The 22,169-nt window shown below is 32.0% G+C and overlaps 1 protein-coding gene across 5 annotated transcripts in view; it reads right to left on the bottom strand.

Annotated features, from left to right (window-relative positions):
• LOC122522427 (fasciclin-3) overlaps nucleotides 1-22,169 on the bottom strand; it is a 240,718-nt gene that overhangs the window by 5,305 nt on the left and 213,244 nt on the right. For 3 of the 5 annotated variants that reach the window (XM_043643517.1, XM_043643519.1, XM_043643521.1), the window contains exons 2-8: nucleotides 11,532-11,855; nucleotides 11,282-11,416; nucleotides 10,999-11,190; nucleotides 10,724-10,908; nucleotides 9,186-9,327; nucleotides 8,586-8,606; nucleotides 6,524-6,637 (exon numbers count right to left, since the gene is read on the bottom strand). In XM_043643517.1, coding sequence (XP_043499452.1) covers nucleotides 6,524-6,637; nucleotides 8,586-8,606; nucleotides 9,186-9,327; nucleotides 10,724-10,908; nucleotides 10,999-11,190; nucleotides 11,282-11,416; nucleotides 11,532-11,855 — 1,113 coding nt within the window. Of the gene's footprint in view, nucleotides 1-2,629; nucleotides 3,500-6,523; nucleotides 6,638-8,585; nucleotides 8,607-9,185; nucleotides 9,328-10,723; nucleotides 10,909-10,998; nucleotides 11,191-11,281; nucleotides 11,417-11,531; nucleotides 11,856-22,169 lie in introns of those variants that run through there. The other 2 variants (XM_043643522.1, XM_043643518.1) reach the window with 2 other exon arrangements.

Below are 22,169 nucleotides of genomic sequence, written 5' to 3'. Positions count from 1 at the left end.
GCGATATTAAAAATGAATTGACGCGAATTTGTTAATATCAAAAGTACAAAGTATACAAAAAGTATACAATCTATACAGTCCTTTTCCTCGTAGCATGATCATTGAGAGAATTTAAGTAATTAGCATTACGAATAATTAATAATTATAATAATAATATTAATAATAATATATAATAATACATAATAATATATCCATAGATAAAAATCAATTACGAGAATAAGTATTATAATAGTAAGTTGTCGCTAGAACTATGAATGAACCACAACGAATGTACACATTAAACGTATTCATACGCAAATATCCCTTTTCTTTATGTTAGTCCATAAGCGTAAATTCGTACTTAATGATTTCAGTTGCTACAACAAGCTGAGAACAATAGTTGTCGAACATTGTACGGTGAGAACAAATTTTTTTTTTTTTTAACAACCATGAACATTTCCACTGTCCCAGATTAATATTAACCACGTAAAGTGGCTAAAATCTCTTTCATTTTCTTTTGCAATATATCAATTGTTTTATCAATATCGTTCGATGTTTTAAATAGTTACAATTACATTTTATTTTTATTAAACATTAATCCTAAAATTTATTTACTAATCGGATTAAAGTATAATCTCGGTGATCTAGCAAAAATCATCGTCGTAGGGATAGCAGAAGTCACAGTTTACTCTTTTTTTTCTTTTTTCTTTTAAGATTTTAAATGGCATATGTGTATGTGGATGTTTAATCCGCTTGTGTGTGTGTGTATAGTTTATTTTATTTTTTTTTTTAAATTCTTTTTATTCTTTTATTTTTTTTATTCTGGTAAATTCTGTATATATGTATAATATCTATATATATTTTTGTTTGTTTTTTTTTCAATGTATATACTTTGGCAGTGATCCGTGAAAATCATTACTGCGTAGTTGGACCTGTTTGAACTGATTTTTCTTTTAGTCTTATAAATCTCGTCACGCATCTACTTCGCCGAGTAAATTAATAATCAAAGGAAAATCAAATGAAATTTGTATGAAATCAATTGTCTTATTTCAGTGTCCACGCATTTTAAAAGAAGATTAGCGAGGAGAGAGAGAGAGAGACAGAGAGAGAGAGAAAGAGAGAGAGAGAGGGAGAGCGGAGAGGAGAAAAAGAGAAAACAAATCATCAAAAAACTTTTTCATTCATTCATTCATTTCGTTCATTTTGTCTACGGATAGGGAAATTTTTTTTACGTTTATTTACATTCATTCTCTCTCTCTCTCTCTCTCTCTCTCTATCTTTCTCTTTCTCTTTCTCTTTCCCTCTTTCTCTTTCTCTTTCTTATTTTCATTCTTTTCCCTATTCTCTCATTTTCTCACTCTTGCACTCGAATATTGTTCTTTTGTAAATAAATCATTGTTGAGATGCATATCTATCGTCGAAAGTAGACGAGTGACCGGAGAGATGCATTTAATATTTATTTCCAAGAAATTCTATTACCTACAGATATTAAACTAATAAAATTGTGATATATCCAGAAGAAAGTGTGAGAGCTTCAGCCTCTGTAATGGCTCAAACAACGTTTTGACATCGCGAACACGATACAAAGTACCTATTGGCAACATACATCGACGTACTTATATATGTATGTATAATAATCTTACTTTTTTTTTCATTTTCTTTCTAATCTCGATCCACATAGACAGGATGTATTATTTTCAAGTAGTTTTTCGATGATCACGTGTCATCAAAAATTTTCCATTTACTCCTTCTTCCATCATCGTTATCATCATTATAATTCATCAACATCATCTCCTTAATCTTTTCCTTATTTTTTTTTTTTTATATTCTCTAATCTCGTTCTTTGAATATTTCTTTCTAGTTTTTTTTTTTACATTATTATATATACCTTTAAGTAAATCTTATCATTATAATACTCTGGCCAATAATTTTTGTCTCAAATCGATGGTATAACGATGTGTCATCGGCAATTGGATTGCAAATAGATAAATAAGTATATCATCGATTTTATATTTTCGAGTTGCATGCCAACTGCTTCGATGCAGAAATATATATATCTATATATATATTCTATATATATATATATATATATTCAACCGCTATTATTTCAATTATCTCATATCGCGTAATTATTTATATTTAATATGTATATGTATATTTTTAATATATACAACACACGTAGAGTTAATCAGGACCGTCGCCGGCGAATACCTCTCTCTTTCTCTCCCTCTCTCTCTCTCTCTCTTTCTCTCTCACTTCCTCCCTCCTTACTTCCTTCTCTTTTTCTCTCTCTTTCTTACAAGGACAAATTTGTATTATAAAACGATCTGTAATTGCAATGTTTTTTTGTTTTGCTTTTTTCCTTATTATTACTTGGTATATATATATATATACTTACTCTTTCGTAAGAAAAAATCTAGAATGAACAACAATTGCATAACAAATGCAATTAAAAAAATCGAACGTGTTTTCTTTGCTCAACTTCGTTTCTAATGAATTCCCTAATTTCAAATATTAGTCTTGACAATATTTCGACATTAAGAGTATCTTGAACTATATTATGAAATAAATATAAATGTCAAAAATCTACTGTTTAATATCGATCTATTGATAAAATGTATAAGTATTTTTTATCTTTCTTTTTTTTTTCTTAAACATCATAGAAAAATGTAAAAATTGAGGCTGCTCGGCGTTAGAACAATACTAATAGATTAATCGTCGTATATATATATACGAGTATGTATAATGCGTACGTCAAAAAGCTAAGAGCAAAAACAATTTTCAAAAAAAGCCAATAGGCAAAAAAAGGCCTGTTTATTCGTCGTCCCAGCCTTGATTTATTATAATAAAACAAAAAAAAAAGATAAATAGAACAAAGTGCATAGAGCAAACATTAAGTTTCGTTCGATATTTTCGACATTTATAAATGTACCTAAATCCTACAATCGCTAGGTCCGTTTAATTTACTAATTATTATTACAAAAGAGAGAATTTCTTGTGAAACAAAAGCGCCTGATTATATTATTTTTGTTGTTGAAAGTAGAGAAAAGATGGAGGAGAAGGAGAAGGAGAAAGGGTCGGTAGGGAGTTGGGAGGGAATGAGGAGAATAAAAAAAAGAAGGAGTGTGAAAAGGTGAGAGGGTGAGTCCGAGGGTGAGGGAGAGGGGAAGAGGTTTGTGTATATGTATATGTGTCGCGTGTGTTTTTTTTTAGGATCGAGCGTCCGGCGATCGAGGGAGTGTCCTTGAAAAGGGCATCGCAAATTTCGAGGAGAATTAGAAATATTATTAGACAGGTGTATCCGTTTTCTCATCCTTTTTCGTATCCTTATAATCGTTGGTACGACCATTGACGTACTCGGTGCTCGCATGGATCGGGTTTTCCTGGCCACCTTGCGGTATTTTTTCATCGATGATCCTTGGGTCTTCTTGATCTTCATCCTCGTCATCGGCAGGCGTTATGTGTGCCTCACTTCCAGCGCCGACACCATCGGCAGCTTCCTCGTCGCCCCGCCGCCTCGCTGCAACAAGCAACGCCACGATCGGTCAAGGCAAACCCCTATGCGCGTTGGTACACCCTTTTTTGTCTCATATTTTTCTCATATTGTTTATTGTATTTATTACGTGTCCTTGTTTAAGCATATGTATGTATGCATGTATATATGTATATATAATTATTTGTATGTGTGTATGTATATATGTATATATGATTGTTTGTATGTATGTATGCATGTATGTACGTATGTAAAATGTTCAAGAAATTCTAAAAGATTTTTTTTTCCTTCTTTTAAATTACTAGACATTTATATGAAATGTGGTCAAATAAAATATGTAAGTACGTATGCGTGTTCTTTTTTAAAAAGTGCATATTTGTGTGCTGATTTTTTAATATCTCGCCCACATTTCTCTCTTTCTTTCTTTTTCTTTCTTTTTATGATTTATCATTGTTTTTTTTCGTCCATTGTTTTTCTATAGTACATCTTATTTATCTTTATATATGCATAATATATTAACTAATTATTAATTATTTTTATTTGACTGGTACAAAAAATATGTGTATCAAGACAAGTGTATATACTTTCTAATAATTACGAACTATAACAAAGATTATACGATATATATTTATTAACAAATGTAACGAATGTCTATGTATCTATATATGTATATATATAGAAAGATATGTATAAAAAAATAAGGGAGAGAAAACGTACAAACATGCTTGAACAATCTATCAGGGAATAATAATAATAATAATAAGAATAGTAGTAATTAACAAATAAGGACTAATTTATATTATTATTATTATTATTATTATTATTATTACTTTTCTTTTATTTTCGGAACGTTTTTGCGACACCACGAAAACGTTTGATTAATGAACAAATCAAATTAATTGAGTTTCATCGCACTTGCCTTTGCCGATTCCATTGCCGTTGCTTGTCGCAAAACGACTTAGAGTCTTTTATTCGTCTCTAAGTTGTTAATAATTTTTTTGCGCGAATAATAATTATTAATATTATATATGTGAAAAAGGGGGGAGAGAGAGAGAAAGAGAAAGAGGGAAAGATAGAAAGAGAAGGCTAATAATACATACGTAACAAGTATCTAACTATGTTGACACATGCAGTAATGAGCAATAATAATTGTAAGCACGAAGTGCATGCATAACACTTTTTTTCTTTTCTATTTCAATATAATATAATGTTTTTTCTTTTATTTTTTGTTTATTCGGGCAACAGAATTCTGATGACTAACGAGATAGGAAAAATTAGATGGGGAAGGATCTACGATAAACGAAACCAAGAATTATGAGAAGATATTTAGAAATATTCGTGCGAATAGTACGTGAGTATAGTAGTATTAATCTCCTGCATTTGTAATATATATATTTATTTGTTTTGTTTTCTTTTTTGTGAAATATCAATTTATCAACTCTCGACACCATGCTCATTTCTTTTTTCAGCTCGTTGGGAAAAAAAAGTAAGAAATGATTTTATTAAGTTTCGGTAAAAGTATCATTCGTGAATAATACAAAGATGGATTTTATAATCTGTTTAATAATTTTTTTCATTTCTTTTTTGTTTTACTTTAATATTTTTCTCTAATTTAATGATCAACGTGCAAATTGACTTCGTGGAAAAATGCAAATGCATATTATGAGAATGCAATAGATAATTGATAAAAATAATAAATGAATTTGTTGAGAAAATAATGACGGATAACAGAGAGATAGAGAGAGAGAGAGAGAGAGAGAGACGAGAGTCTGAGATGATGAAAAACAAGACGAGCACTTTTTTGATTAGAAAAAAATAAAGGTTTGTTGATGGGGGTTTTGTTTGCTGTCTGAGGTGACTTACCCCTGGACAGTATCATGCCTAGAGTACGGAATCGCACGGTTATTGTTGGTGTATCTCCGTATTCTTTACTTGGCCCGACTTGCATGCTGTCCTATCAATAGCGGCACAACACACAAGACATTTGTATACGTACATAATAATATAAAGTAAAGATAGGTAGTAGTAAATAGAGGAATAGTAGTAGCTCTGATAAATAACTTGGCTGATGAGATCGTGTAGAAAAAGAGGAATCGTTAGCTACGCAAAAAAAATTTCAAAATACACGCCTTTCTCGTTTTGCGTGCTATCACTATATACACATTTTTTTTTGTATACATATACCTAACTCTCTATACAGATATATATGTATATGCGCGTGTATGGTAGGTATGTACACATATTTTGTATATGTGTGTAGTATGTGTACTATATATCGAGCATTATATTATTTCATCGATTGAAATTCGTAAAAGTCTAATCGGAAGAAATAAAAAAAAAAAATAAAAAATTTAAATAGCTCAGCCGATATTTTCTGTTCTTTTTTATTTTTTTCTATTTTCCTATACACACTGTTACATTTTCCCAATAAGTTTCGTTTGTAGTCTAGAAAAAATGGAAAGATACGGAATTAGCAGAATATACCCCCGACATTAGAGACCGCCGTTCGTTCATCGAGGGCCCGGATAAACTTGGCAACGGACAATGAAACTCGTTAGGACTAGCCTCCATCTAAAAACTTGGCAAAATACGAATTCTTTTCGTTGCTCTTCTCTTCTTTCTCTTCTCTTTCTTTTTTTTCCTCCTATTTATCTATCTATCTATCTATCTGTCTATCTATCTATCTATCTATCTATCCATCTATCTATCTTTCTTTCTTTTTATCTTTCGTATCGATGAGTTTCGCCTATATGTATAGGTATATATGTATGTATATATCGTTGCTCTCGCTTTTCTCACAATAGCCAACTAATTTCACTTTCTACCATGTGGACGAAAATGACTGTATGTTCGAATAATAGACAAATGGAAAATTCTTCCATCGAGGATACATAGGGGAGAACAAAATTTACCTTGCTGTAAAACGAACATGGTACATAGTATGGATAGTATAATACACGGAATCAAAAATATTAATGAACTAATAATGAAATTTCTTATTTTATCTTTTGTTTTTTTTTGTTTTTTGCTTCTAGTTATATTCTAACTCACCTGCGAAGCACCAGCGACCGGTTGCTCGAGCGAAAATCACCAAGAACACGATGAGAATGAGTACCAAAGCACCAACAACGATACCGATGATTGATCCAGCATCAAGATCGACACCTATGATCGTTGATAACAAAAAATGTATATATATATATATATATGTATATTTATATATGTATATATTTATGATACAATTATTTATTTCTTTCGTTCGTTTATATATATATATTTAACTCTTATTTATTTATTTATATTTTTTTCTTCATTTGAATTTATTCGATTAAAGGTTGCAACAAAAAGCGGTGCACTTATACTACATGGATTGTGACATTAAATTTATATCGATTAAATATCAAGGAAAATACAACAAAACTGATTCATCTTTCGTTGTTGTATTTTCAACGGCTTAATCGTTTGCATAATATTTATGTCCAAGCTTTTTTAAATGAAAAATCAAAGTAAATATTCGCGAATCATGCTTACGTATAATGAGATTAGATTAGATGTTTGCACTCAATTGAAAACTTTCCTACAATGGGCTATATAATGTACTTCGTATATGTTACAGGTAATGTAAGTAATGAAAGGGGTACAATACTAAATGATTTTCTAGGATTTACAATATGCATATAGTATATATAAATATAGGGTGCCACATAGGTCCTCTACTTTAATGTTATTACAAATTACACGATGCATACTGTTCAAGTTGGACTCAACGGAAAAACGTTGTTTTACAAGTTCCACGTAATCGGTGACTTTTTCCGCTGCAATTCCGAATATGCGTGGGCGTGACAGTTATAAAGGTTGTGCAAAGGAAATTAATTTCAAATTGTATTTTTCCATTTGTATTTTTTCATGTTTTCACCTTTCATTCATCGCCCATATCTGAATGAAATTAATAAATTTGATTACATAAGATATATATTTATATATGTAGGCGATGCATCAAATGATGAAAATGTTCACGGGTTACCCGATGTTTTTTTCTTAATAAATTATTATATATATATTTTTGTTTATTCTAAAAGATATAATTTGCCTGTAACATATACAATATAATGATCAGAAAAATATATTTCGATCGTATTCTTGCAAAAGATGATACGTTTCTTCTTTTGAAATTAACAACGAGTAACTTTCTACATAAACCATGAATACTAAAATACAAAGTTCCATATGGATCATACTTCGATCTTAAATCGTTTATTATATTTTAAATATTTTTTTGGGGGGGGGAATCATATTATAATATATTTATTTATTTTAACCAGAGTGGAGATCTCCTATGGAAAATCTTTGTAAAAATTCTATCGACTATACATCAAAAACTATAAAGAAATAAAAGAAAATACACCGAAATATTTCGTAGATGTATTTTCTTTTAATAAATTAATTCTCATAGAACGAATATTATTAATTTCAATAATATATTTAAACAATATCAAAGATTACACTCCCAAATCTAATTAATTTCTAATAATATTTGTTCGTTTCATTCGTAAACATTAAATAATGAATCCAAAATAAAATTTGATTCATTAGAAAATTGACATTAAAATTGTTAATCAATCGTTTATTTTGAATTCATTCTTTTTTTCTTTGTTAATATATATCATTGTTTGCCATCCAACACAAGTAAATAATGGTAATGAATTGGATTCGATCATTGCTTTGATATATTATAAGGTTAATAATAAAAAGAGTAATACAACCAAAGCTAATGGCAACGTTAAATTAGTATCGTAATTCTTTCAACATAATATATATATATATGTGTTACGAAAGTTAATATTCGCGGTTTAGTCAATGTTACATGGAGTATTGAAAATATCGACAAAAAGATATAGAAAATCTATAGGAGTAATTGTAGATGCAATTAGAAAAATTGTACGTTCATTACCATTAGATCGGTGTTAGAAAAAAGGATGACGAACACTTGAACACGTTATTTTTTTTTACAATGACGAATGAGAGTTTTTATTTTTTTGAATACTACAGGCTTACGTATAATAATTTGAAAAAATGACATTACCTAGTGCGTGCATGTGTTCGGAGAGCTTACCATAGAAGTGACTGAACGCTCCTGCATGAGCATGCGGTGAAGGATCGATATGGTTAGAGAAAAACGTACACACATACACACATGGAAAGATATTATGTGACATGTGTTATAGATAGTAGTAATAGTAGTAGACTTAGTTATAAAGAAATCGTGTATATGTGTGTGTGTGTGTGTGTGTGTGTGTGTGTGTGTGTGTCGATCGTCATGGAAAGATAATGATGATCGATCGATCGTGATGTACATAAGTAGAAAGGTGTGATAATGATCGTGACGAAGGTCGGTGTTAAGCATGTGAGAAGAGAGAACAGTTTTGAATGAATGAAAATGACGGTGACAAACGAACAAAGTGCAAGGAAGATGATATATCTACCAAGTTTAAAACCTTCTCAATTTGAACAATAAGTTTTTTACGCTTTATTTCTTTTTTCTTTTTTATATTACCTCTTAGGAAGAAGTTAATGTTTCTTTGTTGTTATACAAATTTTTGTATGTAAATTGAATGTATTTATATGTAGATATATATATGACGACGGTGAGATGAATGTTGTTGATAAAAGAAGAGAATAGTTTTGGGTTAAAAATGTATAATCGTTAAGTTACCTGCTGGTTCTGGAGACGTTGACAAAACAATACGGTACTCGTAAGCTCCTTCTATGTTATGAGCTTCCAATATGTATTCCTTCTCCGTGTCAGACTTTTGAACACTATCGATGGTTAAAACAACAAGCCACGCGCCGTTACCCTATAAATGAACAAAAAAAAATAACAATTATTGGATTTTTTTATACGAAGAAATAATGATCGAAGAGGAGAAAAATCAACAACATCGTTCGAACGAACAAACGATCGATCCAAAAAATAATATAAAGATAAGCGTGGAACAATATTTAAAATAAAAATAAGAGTATTTCAACACGCGCGTTACTTTTTAATAACTCTTTGCAAATTTTCTTCTACTTCGTAATTGCGTTTTCAATAAAGGCTGATTCTGCGTATTCATGGAAAGGTAGATCGGGGAATGGTGGGGGAGAGGAAGAGGGGGGAGGGAGAGAGTCAACGAGTCGCTTGCCGGCGAAGCTTCGTCAGATCGAAAGCCATTTATACACAAAAGCTCAGTTCGGGCAATTTCAACCAGAGCTTTATTGGTTCTTGCACGCGGAGTGTTGTTCCAGAGCGTTGCATCCCACGTTAAGGGGAGGGGGATACGAGCATCGCGCTTTGGAACTTTCCGCGGAATCCGTCGAGTACCATTCACCATCGAAATATCCCTCTGCTAGTAGAAGTATCAAATATTCGTTGAATGAGAACAACAGAGAGAGAAAGATAGATAGATAGATAGATAAATATAGAAATATAAAACAACGAAAATAAGTTCTATTTTTCATAATTAAAATAAATCTGATTTTCTTCTCTAATAATTTAGATTGGAAAGTATTTCTAAACGATTAACAAAACAAAAAAAAGGACAAGCTATATACGCAACCACTTTAACTGAGCGTAACCCCCGACAATATTTAATTCAACTCTTATTCAAAGTTTGAAATATCCATTAATAGAAAATTATGACACGTTTAAGCTAATAAATTTATCGGTATATCTAAGAAAAGAATTGTCTAAGAAAAGTTGAGACACCTCCGTCATAAAAAATATATAAAGAGAGAGAGAGAGAGAGAGAGAGAGAGGTAGCATATATTCTAGTGGTAGCACGCGTCGTTGCTTCCAGTTCTGAGTGTCTAAGCATCTGAGTTCGATGGAATTTCATTACGTCGCTGCAGAATGCTCGCTTGGTGGTTAACTTTCGAGTCACACAGATGCATGTAGAACGCGCGCCGAATGAACAGTAAATCGAGGCTGACTGGCGCGCAAAGCAATATTGGATTTCTGTTCTACCTTCCTCGCCTCCTCTCCTCTCTTCTCTTCTCTTCTCCAGAGTCAAGTCTCTTCGTTCTCTCATACCACCATTCGCCACCACCAAACTTTTCCTTCTAGGTATTTCCTTATCTTTATCAACAATCCGGATCGTTTTGTTCTTCGATCGATATTTTTGTTTTAATAAAATTCAAACCGCAAAGAAATTAGCTGCTTGCTGATTTTTTTTGTATTAATGGTGCAAAAGGAAGGGCAGCAGTTCTTTTTACCAGGTCTACGGCAGTGGAAGTTTCAAGACGATTGCTTTCATCTGGACGACCTTCTTCGATTTTCTCGCCGTCTACTCGCCATAAGAAACGAGGTTTCGGATTAGCATAAACTGTTACGTTTACTGTACCCTGTCGGCCGATGACGTATCCAAAACGTTCGATGGTTAGTTGCGGTTGAGGTGGATCTAAATGGATAACGGTACATAATGTTTAGTTAATATAAGATTATATACGCGATTGAAGAAGAAAAAAGAAAAGAAATAAATCAAACTTACAATAAACATGAAGCTGCATTTTTCTCTCTTTGGGTTGGTCCAAAGCAATGTGACTGGTTACGCATCTTAAAGTCTTGCTGTTATCAGTCCAATCCAAACTACGCGAGGCATTTTGTATTGCGACGGATGCTTCGTTCGTCTTCAAATCGTCATATGTCGATGGTCTCTCGTCGTTGCCAAGGAGTTCGTCATCTGTGGATTCGTCGTATCGAAATTATATCGAATTCGAGAAAAAATTTGAAGATTATTTTACATTTAATTAAAAATAATATTCTCTACAAACCGAGATAGAGAGAGATGTTCGCAGGCGGTCGTCCACCAGAGGCACTACAACTGATTTCTAATTTTTCTCCTTTTTGGTATTCGTTTCTGCCATAGTGTCCTTGACTCGTTTGAAGTTCTGGATTGTTCGGCGGTTCTGTATATGAAAAATGAAATAAAATAAAAAATATATGTTCAAATACATTCGAGATGAATTTCGATTGGTGAGTGAGAATAATTGGAAGATAAGATTGACAATGAATGATGCTTACTAGCAATGACGATGTCAACGCTGGCATAGCTTTCTGTACGACCATCTACTGGTGTTAAAGCACACTTGAAGATTCCGTTGTGTTTCTCCTTCACTTTGAAGATGTGGACTCCGCATTGACCTTTATGAGTACCTTCGCCGTAATACTTTATACCATCCTCTGCTGTTTGATTTAACGAGAGAATAGTGCTGCTTTCACCTTGGATCTCAACACGACAGATTTGCAATGGCGAACCCATCGTACACATGATCCTTAGACTATCTTCCAAACGTACCACAACTTGACCCTTTGGTTCGATGTCGACCGTTGGTGGCTTTGTGGCAGCTGCGAATATAATATTACATTATTAATAATATTGTCAAATTGGTACATTTGATTATTTTATTTCATTATTATTATTATTATTATTATTGTTATTATTATTATTATTATTATAATTATAATAATAATAATTATTATTATTGTTATTATTATTATTATTATAATTGTTAATTAAAGATTTGAAGATAAAAATTTTCATTTTACGTTGCTTATGAAATTGATATATATATATGTATATAGACAATATAATACATCGAAAACTCGCATCGATCTTTCGTGAATTAGCGTGTCAAGTCGAGACGATGTAGAATATGGAATATCGTGCTCGATGCTATTATGATAATGCACCATAAGGAATATGATAAATCGAACGTGCTCCAGCCAACGATTATCATATTTCACCTGGCACGTACTCGTTGACGTACGGATAACCACTCGTTGTTGACTTATTAGTTTCGAAAATATCCTTGTTTTCCATCGACAATGAAATAATTTCTAATTTTTTTTTTTTTTATAATTTGTATTTCATTTGAGTTAACTACTTTATATATCTAATATTGTATCTCAAATTCTATACATAGTAATTTTAAATAAATAGACATTTCAGTCTAGCTGTTTTAAAGATAAAGGAAAAAGATGAACAGAGTCGATACTCGGTTTTTATTTCTTTTTTATCTGTGTTGTATTTATTTGTAACTAATTAAATATCCTCTTTAATTCAAGAAGGTCGATTGTGATCTCTTTTTCTCTTTCAATGAACAAGAAAGAGAGAGAGAGAGAGAAAGACGAAAGAGATTTCTTTGAAGAACACCAGTAAATTACGTAAGAAAGAAAAAGAGAAAGAAATAGAAAGACAATCGTCTTTTAACGAAATTCTTCGAGCTACTTCGGGTTAGAAAAATGTTTGTCTTTAGTTGCTTATTTAATTACAAGGAACATTGATCGATCGACAATTAACGATACCTGTTTCTTTGAGATAATAAAATAAAATAAATAAATGCTTTTGTTCTCTTTTTCTCATAGAATTAATCATAAATTTTGTACGAGAAACTAATAAAAGTAAATATTCTAATTGAAATTTTAGATCTATATAAAAGTAAATGCGCAATTAAAAAAAAAATATATATATATATATACATATATATCAGTTTCGTATTCGGCATAAGTATGTATATACATATGTGAGCACAATATCCTTAATATGTATGTAGTTGTAGTTTAACTCGTTTGTTTGAATCGTCAAAGCATGAGAGAGTCCAAAATAGTATTAGGTATGCACGATGTTAAACATGGCAACTATTTAACTCGAATTTTATTCGATACAAAAGTAAACTCGTGATTGCAGGATTGTTTGACGGGTCAAAGAGAAACTAGAGTGGTATCATCACAAACTGTTGGGCAAAGTATTTCTCGTTCGATGAATACGTTCTTGCTTTTGGTGTCATGTTTATTGTAAAATATAATACCTATATGTATACCTAGTATAAACGTACATAAAAAGAAAGTATTATGTTCCCTTTAATTTTTTATATCGATCCTTAATTCTTTAATCATTTTATTTTTCAAATTAAATTAATATTTTAATACGATCATTCGTTTACTCTATAATATCAGAATAGTTTCGAATATGATGAGATTAGAACATGACAGATGTTGGACCAGCTGTTATCACATTGACACATATGGACGAACATAGATCACTATCTTCTATTATTCTTTATTTTTTTTTTACATTTTCATGACACACTTTTGAAGCGAGAAAAATATCATTTATAAATATGTTACACGTTATTTGTCGACATTTATTTTTAAATGTAAAAGTGATAATAGGAAGTGATAGATGTGAATTCAATTTAAATTTGAATTTTACGGATATATGAAATTTTGTTACAACGTTGTTAAATTTAATAATAGCATATAAAAATGATTGTTAATAGAATGATATTCAATAGCAACGTCGTGATGTACTCTTACTTTCTCTTTCTATCCTTTTCTCTCTCTCTCTCTCCCCTAGAGGTGCTGTTTGAAACTATCGCAAAGCCATAAATCCTATTTGATTTTCCAGCCATCAATTTGTTATACGGATGACGTCACGATCTAATTTGCCCGTATACAGGGGGTAGAATACCAAAGCAAATCCTGCTCCCTCTCACTCTCCCTCCTCCCTCAAAATCCCCCCCCTCTGTCTTCCTTTCTCACCTCTCCTCTCCTCTCCTTTCCGCCGTTACCATCGGCGTTGCGCATCACGAAAACCACAGCAACAGATGCGATGATTTGTGGACAGTAGCGTGCATCAGTGAGCTTCCAAAATTAATGCCGCCCTACCCAAGGAAAGTCCTAATTTGCATTCAAATACGAATAGTTTATGTTTCTTGGAACTTGAAATTTCACGAAAGAAATGATTCTCTTAAAAAAAAATATTTCAAGTAATTCATTTTTCAATTTTTTTCTCAATTTGTATATTAAAAAGAAAACACGAATTTAAAATAAGACCAACATCTGACATACACGTATATACGTCCTAACGCGTCAAGGACGTATCTTTTTGGAAGGATGACACATCGATGTCTTCTTTGGCAATCTCTGCACACAAGGTAAAAAGAAATATCGAATTCGCGAGGAACTTGCACAGTCCGTGACACACTTCTATACTTGACACGCGACTCTCTTCGGGGATTCACATTTTTCGTGAAATAAGAGTCTCTACGAAAAATGTAGAAATAAGTCGAAAAAGCCACGACAGGAAAGAGGAAAAAAAATATATATATATATAGTAAAAAGAAGGATATGTTGGAAAAGGGCATCTAGAAAAGCGTCATCGTTCTGTTCAATCTCTTTCAATCGATCAAAATCATACGTTATAGAATAATCTTTGTTTTGTTTTATTAAGAGTGAAATTTGTTTAACGAGAAACTGTATTTATTTTTTATTACAATAGTAGGCATTTGTAGTAAAATGTTTATTATATGTAATCAGAAAGAGTAATTTTCCCATGTGATATCTAATTTTCTCTCAGTAACGACACCTTCTCACTGTGCTCTGCAGCATTCGAGTTGCACTCTCTCTCTCTCTCTCTTTCTCTCTCTCTCTCTCTGTTTCTCCCTTTATAACCTTCTTCCATCTATTTCCCTCTCGTACGGTGGTGTATAATAGGAAAGAGGAAGCGAGTGCAAACCACTGTGGTCAGCTTTGCATGTGCAAGCTGCACGATGCAACGGGAGATACTAATCCCAGTCGGATCTCTCTTCCTCTCTTTCTCTTACCCTTTTCTACTATTGGATAATATTCTCTAACGTTACTAATTTCACGAGAGAGTCCTACACTCTGGCCCTTTCAAATCTGTTTCTTCCTTTCTTTTTTTTTTTATCTGTGAAACACCGAAATGGTCAAGCTACGACGATGGAAATAGAGTTTCTACTTTTCCAAAATTAACATTCTCGTCCTGGGATTTATTTGAAATTAAGAAATTATTAAAAATATAATGAAGATGAAATTTCGTGGATTATCATAATAATCTATATTGCACGGTATTTTAACGAGAGAAATAAATTATAAAATGATTTACGAAAAATAGTGAAATATTAGATTTGATAAGATATTTGATAAGATGAAAAAACAATTCGAATATGTACTTAATCAGGATAGATTAATTTTTTAAAATATGAAATTTTAATAACGAACCTCGAAAATGAAATATAATAATAAGTTCGATGAAAAGTCGAACGCTAACATTAATAATTACAAAACGTTGGAATAATAAAAGAAGAGACAGAACTGATTTTTCATTTTAATTACCTCACTCGTTATCGCACCACTCGCCCGTGAAATTCGAAACGGAGCAAAAATATCGCCGATGGCAAGTTTATACTATACATATATTTCATCTATGTTATATATTTCTCTCTAGTGTCTTCCCAATGGAATCGGACCGTTGCCAACCAATTTTATTTTTATTACTCTTTTTTTTTATTGTTTTATGTTTTTTTATTATTTCATTATTTCTCGCTTCTTTTCTCTGAAACGAATGATCTTTTTATTGTTCAAATGAAATTCAAAGCTATCAAATTTTCCACATTAGGGGTTTTCATTTTTTTTCTCTCTCTCTCTCTCTTTAACTGTAATATCCATTAAATTGTCTCTTAATGGTTGCACATATGGGACGAGGAAATCTTTCTCGTGTGTTTATTTATTCTCATCAAATTTGTTCAAAAAATAATAGATAAAGAATAACAATTTTTTGTAACATAATTTCCAAAAATATTATCTTCCAAATCTTTTTCAAATATAACATAATATTGGATCGGTAAAGTGTTCGTTTGTGAGGCAAATAATGGTCAGGGTGATTCGTCGAGCGGACAGAGAAAATCATAGTTACTTTTCTTCCCCTCCTATAGTTCACCAGAGCTCTATCTTTCTGCCTGGAACGTCGCATTTCGTAGTTGGTTTAACAGTTTCGCTGAGACAGCCCACAAATCTTGTAGAAGGTATAGAGTCAGGTTTACACGAAACGCTAAATCAACTCTCCTTCGTCGTAGTTGCAACATCCGCGTGATTTTCCACTTTCGATCTCTCTCTCTCTCTCTCTCTCTCTCTCTCTCTCTCTATCTATCTCTATTTCTCTCTCTTAAACTTCATCTTTACTCTAAATATACCGAAGGATAGGAAAGGCCTCGATTTCTGGGTGATTTCAACAAACGACGTCAAGTACCAGACCAAATCACTTTTGCTCATGCCGATGATGACACTAAAATTGAGTTACACGAAATAGATTATGAATTTAATCTCGAAAATAAATGATCGCGAATTAACCTGAATTTAAACGATTTAAATCAAAGTGAATATATGCATTAAATACATATATACTTTGTAATATTAAATGAAAATTACCTTATAATATAGCATTTAACTTGAAAGTTCCGCACTAATTGTTTTATATTAAATCATAGAAAATTAATCAATATATAGAAATGCAATCGAATTTCATTTTTCCGATCTATAATAACCAACTTTCTTTGCAATTATATTACCGAGAAATAAATATTGGAATTAGTAAGTATCTATTACTTGCATTGATTTCCAAACGCTTTCACGTCTGATAATGATAATCCATTGATAATGAAAAAAAAATATATATTTGTTGTAATATTTGTCATCGTAAAAATACAAGATATATATGTTACCATGAAAGAAAAAAATTAAATCAAAATTCACATGGTTGAATGTCAACACATACCAAATACGACGGTGAACGACCGAATATTTGGGTATATTCTTATATGTTAATATTTTGAACATATACCAAGCGACCGTGTGAATCTAACATTCTCCAATTTCAGTCTTTAACGGTACATATATATATGTAATAAACAGGGTGATTCACTAACTCTTGCCATCAAAATAGTTCCGAAAGTATGATAGTAGCAGAGAAGTTTATAAAACAAAAGTTGCATGAAAAATTTGGGAGTATAATATGACGTCAGTTTCTTTTTTGCTAGGTTTAGTCGCTTCCGAGATTTAAAGGTCAAGTTTGTTTTTTTAAATAGAATACTATATTTTGGTAATTATTTTCTGATAGCAGCTGTCATGGCGAATCCAACAATGTGCAAAATTAAGGTATTTGTAGATCAAAAAAGGTCAATTCTGGTGAACCAGCCAACCACGATACAGCTCCTCCGCGTCGTGCTTGCGTCGTGCGTGCGTCAGGGTTGCGTCATCCTTTAGGTGTCCGACAAAGGACGGAACAATCAGGTTTGATGAATTCCTCCGTATTTAATAAATATTTACTATATTTAATATTGCACATCGTTGGATTCGCCACGACAGCCGTTACCAGAAAATAAATACCAAAACACCTGACGTCGTATTATACTCCCGATTTTTTCATGTTATTCATATTTTCAGAGCTATCTTGGTGGCAAGAGTTAGTGAATCACCCTGTATAAGTAACTACGCTTTCTCGAAAATCAAAAGGCTGTTATCGTATTATACGTACGATCCGCGTTATCGAGCCTGGTATACAATAGTGATGCTTTATAACGACTCCGATGTTCGCAGTGACGCTTCCTCTTAATTATTCTCGACAACTTTGTCTTATATGGCTGACGTCGAAGTCGGCAACAACGACGACTACGACGACAAAGAAGAAGAAGAAGAAGAAGAGAACATTTCGAAACAACAAAAGCCAAGTACCCATACACATCACATACAGTTCGTTAAATCGTGACAATTAAATGCCTGAGATTCTACAAGTTTCTATATTATTGCTTATCAACGATTTCGAGTAAATGCTTTTCACACGAAAGATCTTACATTTCTAACGAGCTTTGCTATTAAAATTACGAAATAGTCTGGAGTCTAAAGCTCTACTAGACTTAAGATACGATAAGAATCAATGTAAATGCTTAGAAATTGTTTTAGTAATATTTGTATCGTTAATAATTGTAATACTGAAATTATATGTTGTATTAAAATATGTTCAGAAATACTGGATATATATATATATGCTACCGAAATAGTGGAAAATCCAGCAATGTTAGTAATACCCCAGCATTATCTTCAGTGCAAAGCGTTTTTTGATAAAGTCGGAAAGAGAAGAATTTTTACGGACTTTTCCTAAGCACTGAACATAATACTTAGACATTCTATGGAACACCAAATGCTATTTAGGCAATATTGAAAAGAATATTAGGCAACAGGCACGTACAGCATACACCCCCCTCCCACCCACAATCAACACACACACAAAAAAGCGAGCATGGAGCAAGTTGTCAAGACTGTGCGTGCTGCTATACTATACGTACCTTTATAAAATGAAACTTAGTCAATGCTGGTGTGTTATTATGTATTGCCTACTGTTACTTATCGTAGAAGAAGATTATATTACGTTTAGACCGGTATTCATAGAGATTTTCATGGAAAATCTGTATCTTTCGTTCCTTACCGTATCGGAAGATAAACGGGTTTAGAAGGAAATATTTTAGTTTCTTATATTTTATATTTAGTTTCTCATTTGTCATTGTCAAGAATTTTTAGGAAATGTGAGAGATATGAATTACTTTCCGACGTTGACGAAGAATGCTTTGCATTGAAGACAATACCGAGGAATTGCTAACATTGCCTGATTTCCCACTATTCCGGTAATATATATAAAGTATAAAAGAACTTAGTAGGACAAAATACATTTGTATGAAATAATAGCAATTTCGTGTTTCTATTTCTGAATAATTGTTCTCATATTAATTCAAAATTTCATACAAATAACGGTATAAATATAAAAGAATAATAGATATTTGAAGAGTACTTATTATATACTATAGATATATAAAACATCTTTCAAATAGCTTGCCTATATTAAATTTGCTTTGAACACAACTTTATCATCAGAACTGATTAAAACAAACAATTATGCATTTACATTGATCTCGATTTCAATTATTCGTTAAAAGGTATTTAACGTTAATTCAAGTTATTAAATTCAAAATAAAGATTTTCTAACGATTTAATTAATATACTTGGATAAAACTTTATACTCTCTTCCCTTTCTTTCTCTCTCTCTCTCTCTCTTTCTCTATATCTGTATTTCTATACCAGTATTTTAATCAATGATATTATATAAATTCAATATATATTGTTAAAGTATGACTCGTTAGTTAATAATCCGCTTCCGTCCACAAACTTCGACCAGTGTTGGTTTTTCGAGACAATAAATAATTCGGGAGCTTATATTAATCGTGTCAGTATTCATATATTTTCAGATAAAATGTATCATTTATCATCGATTTTATTACTTTACTACCTACGTCGTATAAAAACGTTCTGTTCCATATCAAACACTTTTGATTTATTCAAATTTTAATGAAAAAAAGAGTTCATTAATTCATTAATTTTTTATTATTATGTTTTTTTTAATTCTAATAAGATAAAAAAATAATTTTTGTTGATTTATTATTAATTTCATTGAAAAGTAACGAAGTTTCTAATAATAAATGAATATGTATCGAGTGCAAAGTACCAATAGCTTGTTTGATATCAGAGGAACACGTTTGCCAATCGTTACATTACTATCAAACTACATAATTACATAGTGTGAGGAGAGGGTTGCATCGATAAACGGAATTAATGAGCACGAACGTTGCGCTCGTCAGTTTACAAATATCCTGTACACGATTGATTTCGAATATTTAACAAAGAAATTTTCTCTTTAAAGAAAAAGAAGGAAAGTGAAAGAGAGGAGAGCTAGAGAGAAAGGTTTTAATTGAGGATTTTTGTTTACAGTAAATGCATGATTCAATTATCAATCATATGATTCAACAATTTGTATATTAATAAACGTCTGTTATGATCCAATTAATCAGAAAACAAAAAGCATAATCGGCCCGAAAAGGGAGTATGACCTAAGAGTATGTAATCTTACAATTAGTAGAACAAAATTTGTCTTCTTTCTTTCTTTCTGTTTCTTCATTCGACGGTTCTAATGGATGGTCCTTATAATAGAAAGAAAAGGGGTTCACGAGTGTACTTCTCGTTGGAGTGTCTCCCGTGGTTGGGAAGTGAAAAAAAATCATTAAATGACGAGAAAAAAAAGCAAGCAAAACGGAATAAAGAAAGAAAGAAAGAAAGGAAGAAAGGAAGAAAGGAAGAAAGGAAGAAAGTAAACGCGAGAGAATGTAGAGAGAAGAATGGTGGGAATAAAAAGAATAGATAGATAGAAAGAGAGAAAAGAATGGTGTTCGAAAAGATGTTGGAGAATAAGAAGTGTTCTCTTCACTCAACGAAGAAAAGGGTTAGGTACAAGCGAACGATCCTCTTAACTCGATTTAGGGGATGATACTTGAGACTCTATCAGGCTCAAGGATATATTCCATTATGAAACTTGATTAAGAATTTTTTTTTATATAAAAAACTAATGAAAAAAGAAAAAGAAAAGAAAAGAAAGGAAAAGAAAAGAAAGGAGCCAATATAAAGTCAGAAGAAAATAAATCGATCGAATTTTCTAATTAATCAATTAGACTATTATTATTGTTATTATTCAAAAAGAATTGCCAGTCGTTATTTGTTTCTAAAGTAACACGATTTATTAACGTTCAATTTATTATCGATATTGTAAAAAGGCTTTTATTACCGTTCGAAAGAAAGTTCTAGTATAGAAGTTAGGTACAATCGCAAAAAACGAGAAAGAGCAAGCAAGTTGAAATGGCGAGAGAAAGAAAGAAAGAAAAGAGAGGAAGAACACAAGGGTAACTTTAAATGGCGAGAGAAAGGGGAGGAAACGAGATAGGAGAGGAAGGGCGTTAGAGGGAGGTGGAAGAGGTGAGGATATTGAATCGGTGTCCTTGCTGTAGGTGCGGTTGAAGAGCTTTTGGTGCTGGCAGCAGCATTAGGAAGGCGTGGTCGAGCAGCACGCGATGGGTTTTCGATGCCTGCTGGATGCAGGACAGCGGCACCTCTTACGGGAACAAACCCTGATGCGGTTTTAACCGCTTCCACTGACACATCCTCCATGCCTTTCTCTACACATGCCCTCCTCTTTCTCCCTTCCCTCAGCTACTCTCATCCCACTCTTCTCTACCTTTCGAAGCTCGCTAGAGCTAAGCGTGCTTTTTCCGATGATCGTGATATTGACGATCCCTTTGACATGGGACGTCGAACGTGTTACCTCATTGAATGAGATAAATTGTCCCTTAATGTTCCTATCAACACACTTCTATATACAAGAATTTCTAAATGTCATTTCTTCTGTTCAATATTCTACTATTTGTTTCCTAAATGTTTTATTCGTTTGGTCAATAAATAATGTCTATCCGAATAATCGGATATACAAAATTCTGAATAAAGTTACTTTTATAATTATTCATGATTGATAAAGAAAGAAGTTAATTAAGAGTATTAAAGAAAGTAGAGGGTGAGTGGAATATGAAAATCAGTCGACATCTTATTCGACAAGACGCATCTGCATACTAAGAAGATTATCCAGGTTCACGATCGAGAGATCCGGATAAAAGTTTCTTTTCTTCCCCTTTAGATTCCAGTTAAGATCTACTGCCAACCCACTTCCATCTTATTAACCAGACAAAGACAATACTGGCCCAAAATCCTCTTGGTTAATCTATCCTGTTACAAAGGATTACTCCTGTTTTCTATCTCTTTTACTACCTTATTCGCTATACCCAAAATTGTCGATTGTTTTCTTAAAGTCTCTTAGTTTTTTGAATTGAAAGATTTTTTTAAGAGAAGTATCCTTTAAATATATAAATTTTGTAATGCCTTAAACTATCTCGTAGCAAAAACGTTAGAATGTTTTATTGCGAAATAAATAAA

This window comes from Polistes fuscatus, unplaced genomic scaffold (genome assembly GCF_010416935.1).
Source record: "Polistes fuscatus isolate 324 unplaced genomic scaffold, CU_Pfus_HIC Scaffold5, whole genome shotgun sequence".
Classification (NCBI taxonomy): domain Eukaryota; kingdom Metazoa; phylum Arthropoda; class Insecta; order Hymenoptera; family Vespidae; genus Polistes; species Polistes fuscatus.
The sequence above is the reverse complement of the archived record's forward strand: the minus strand, read 5'-3'. Positions and strand labels throughout refer to the sequence as shown.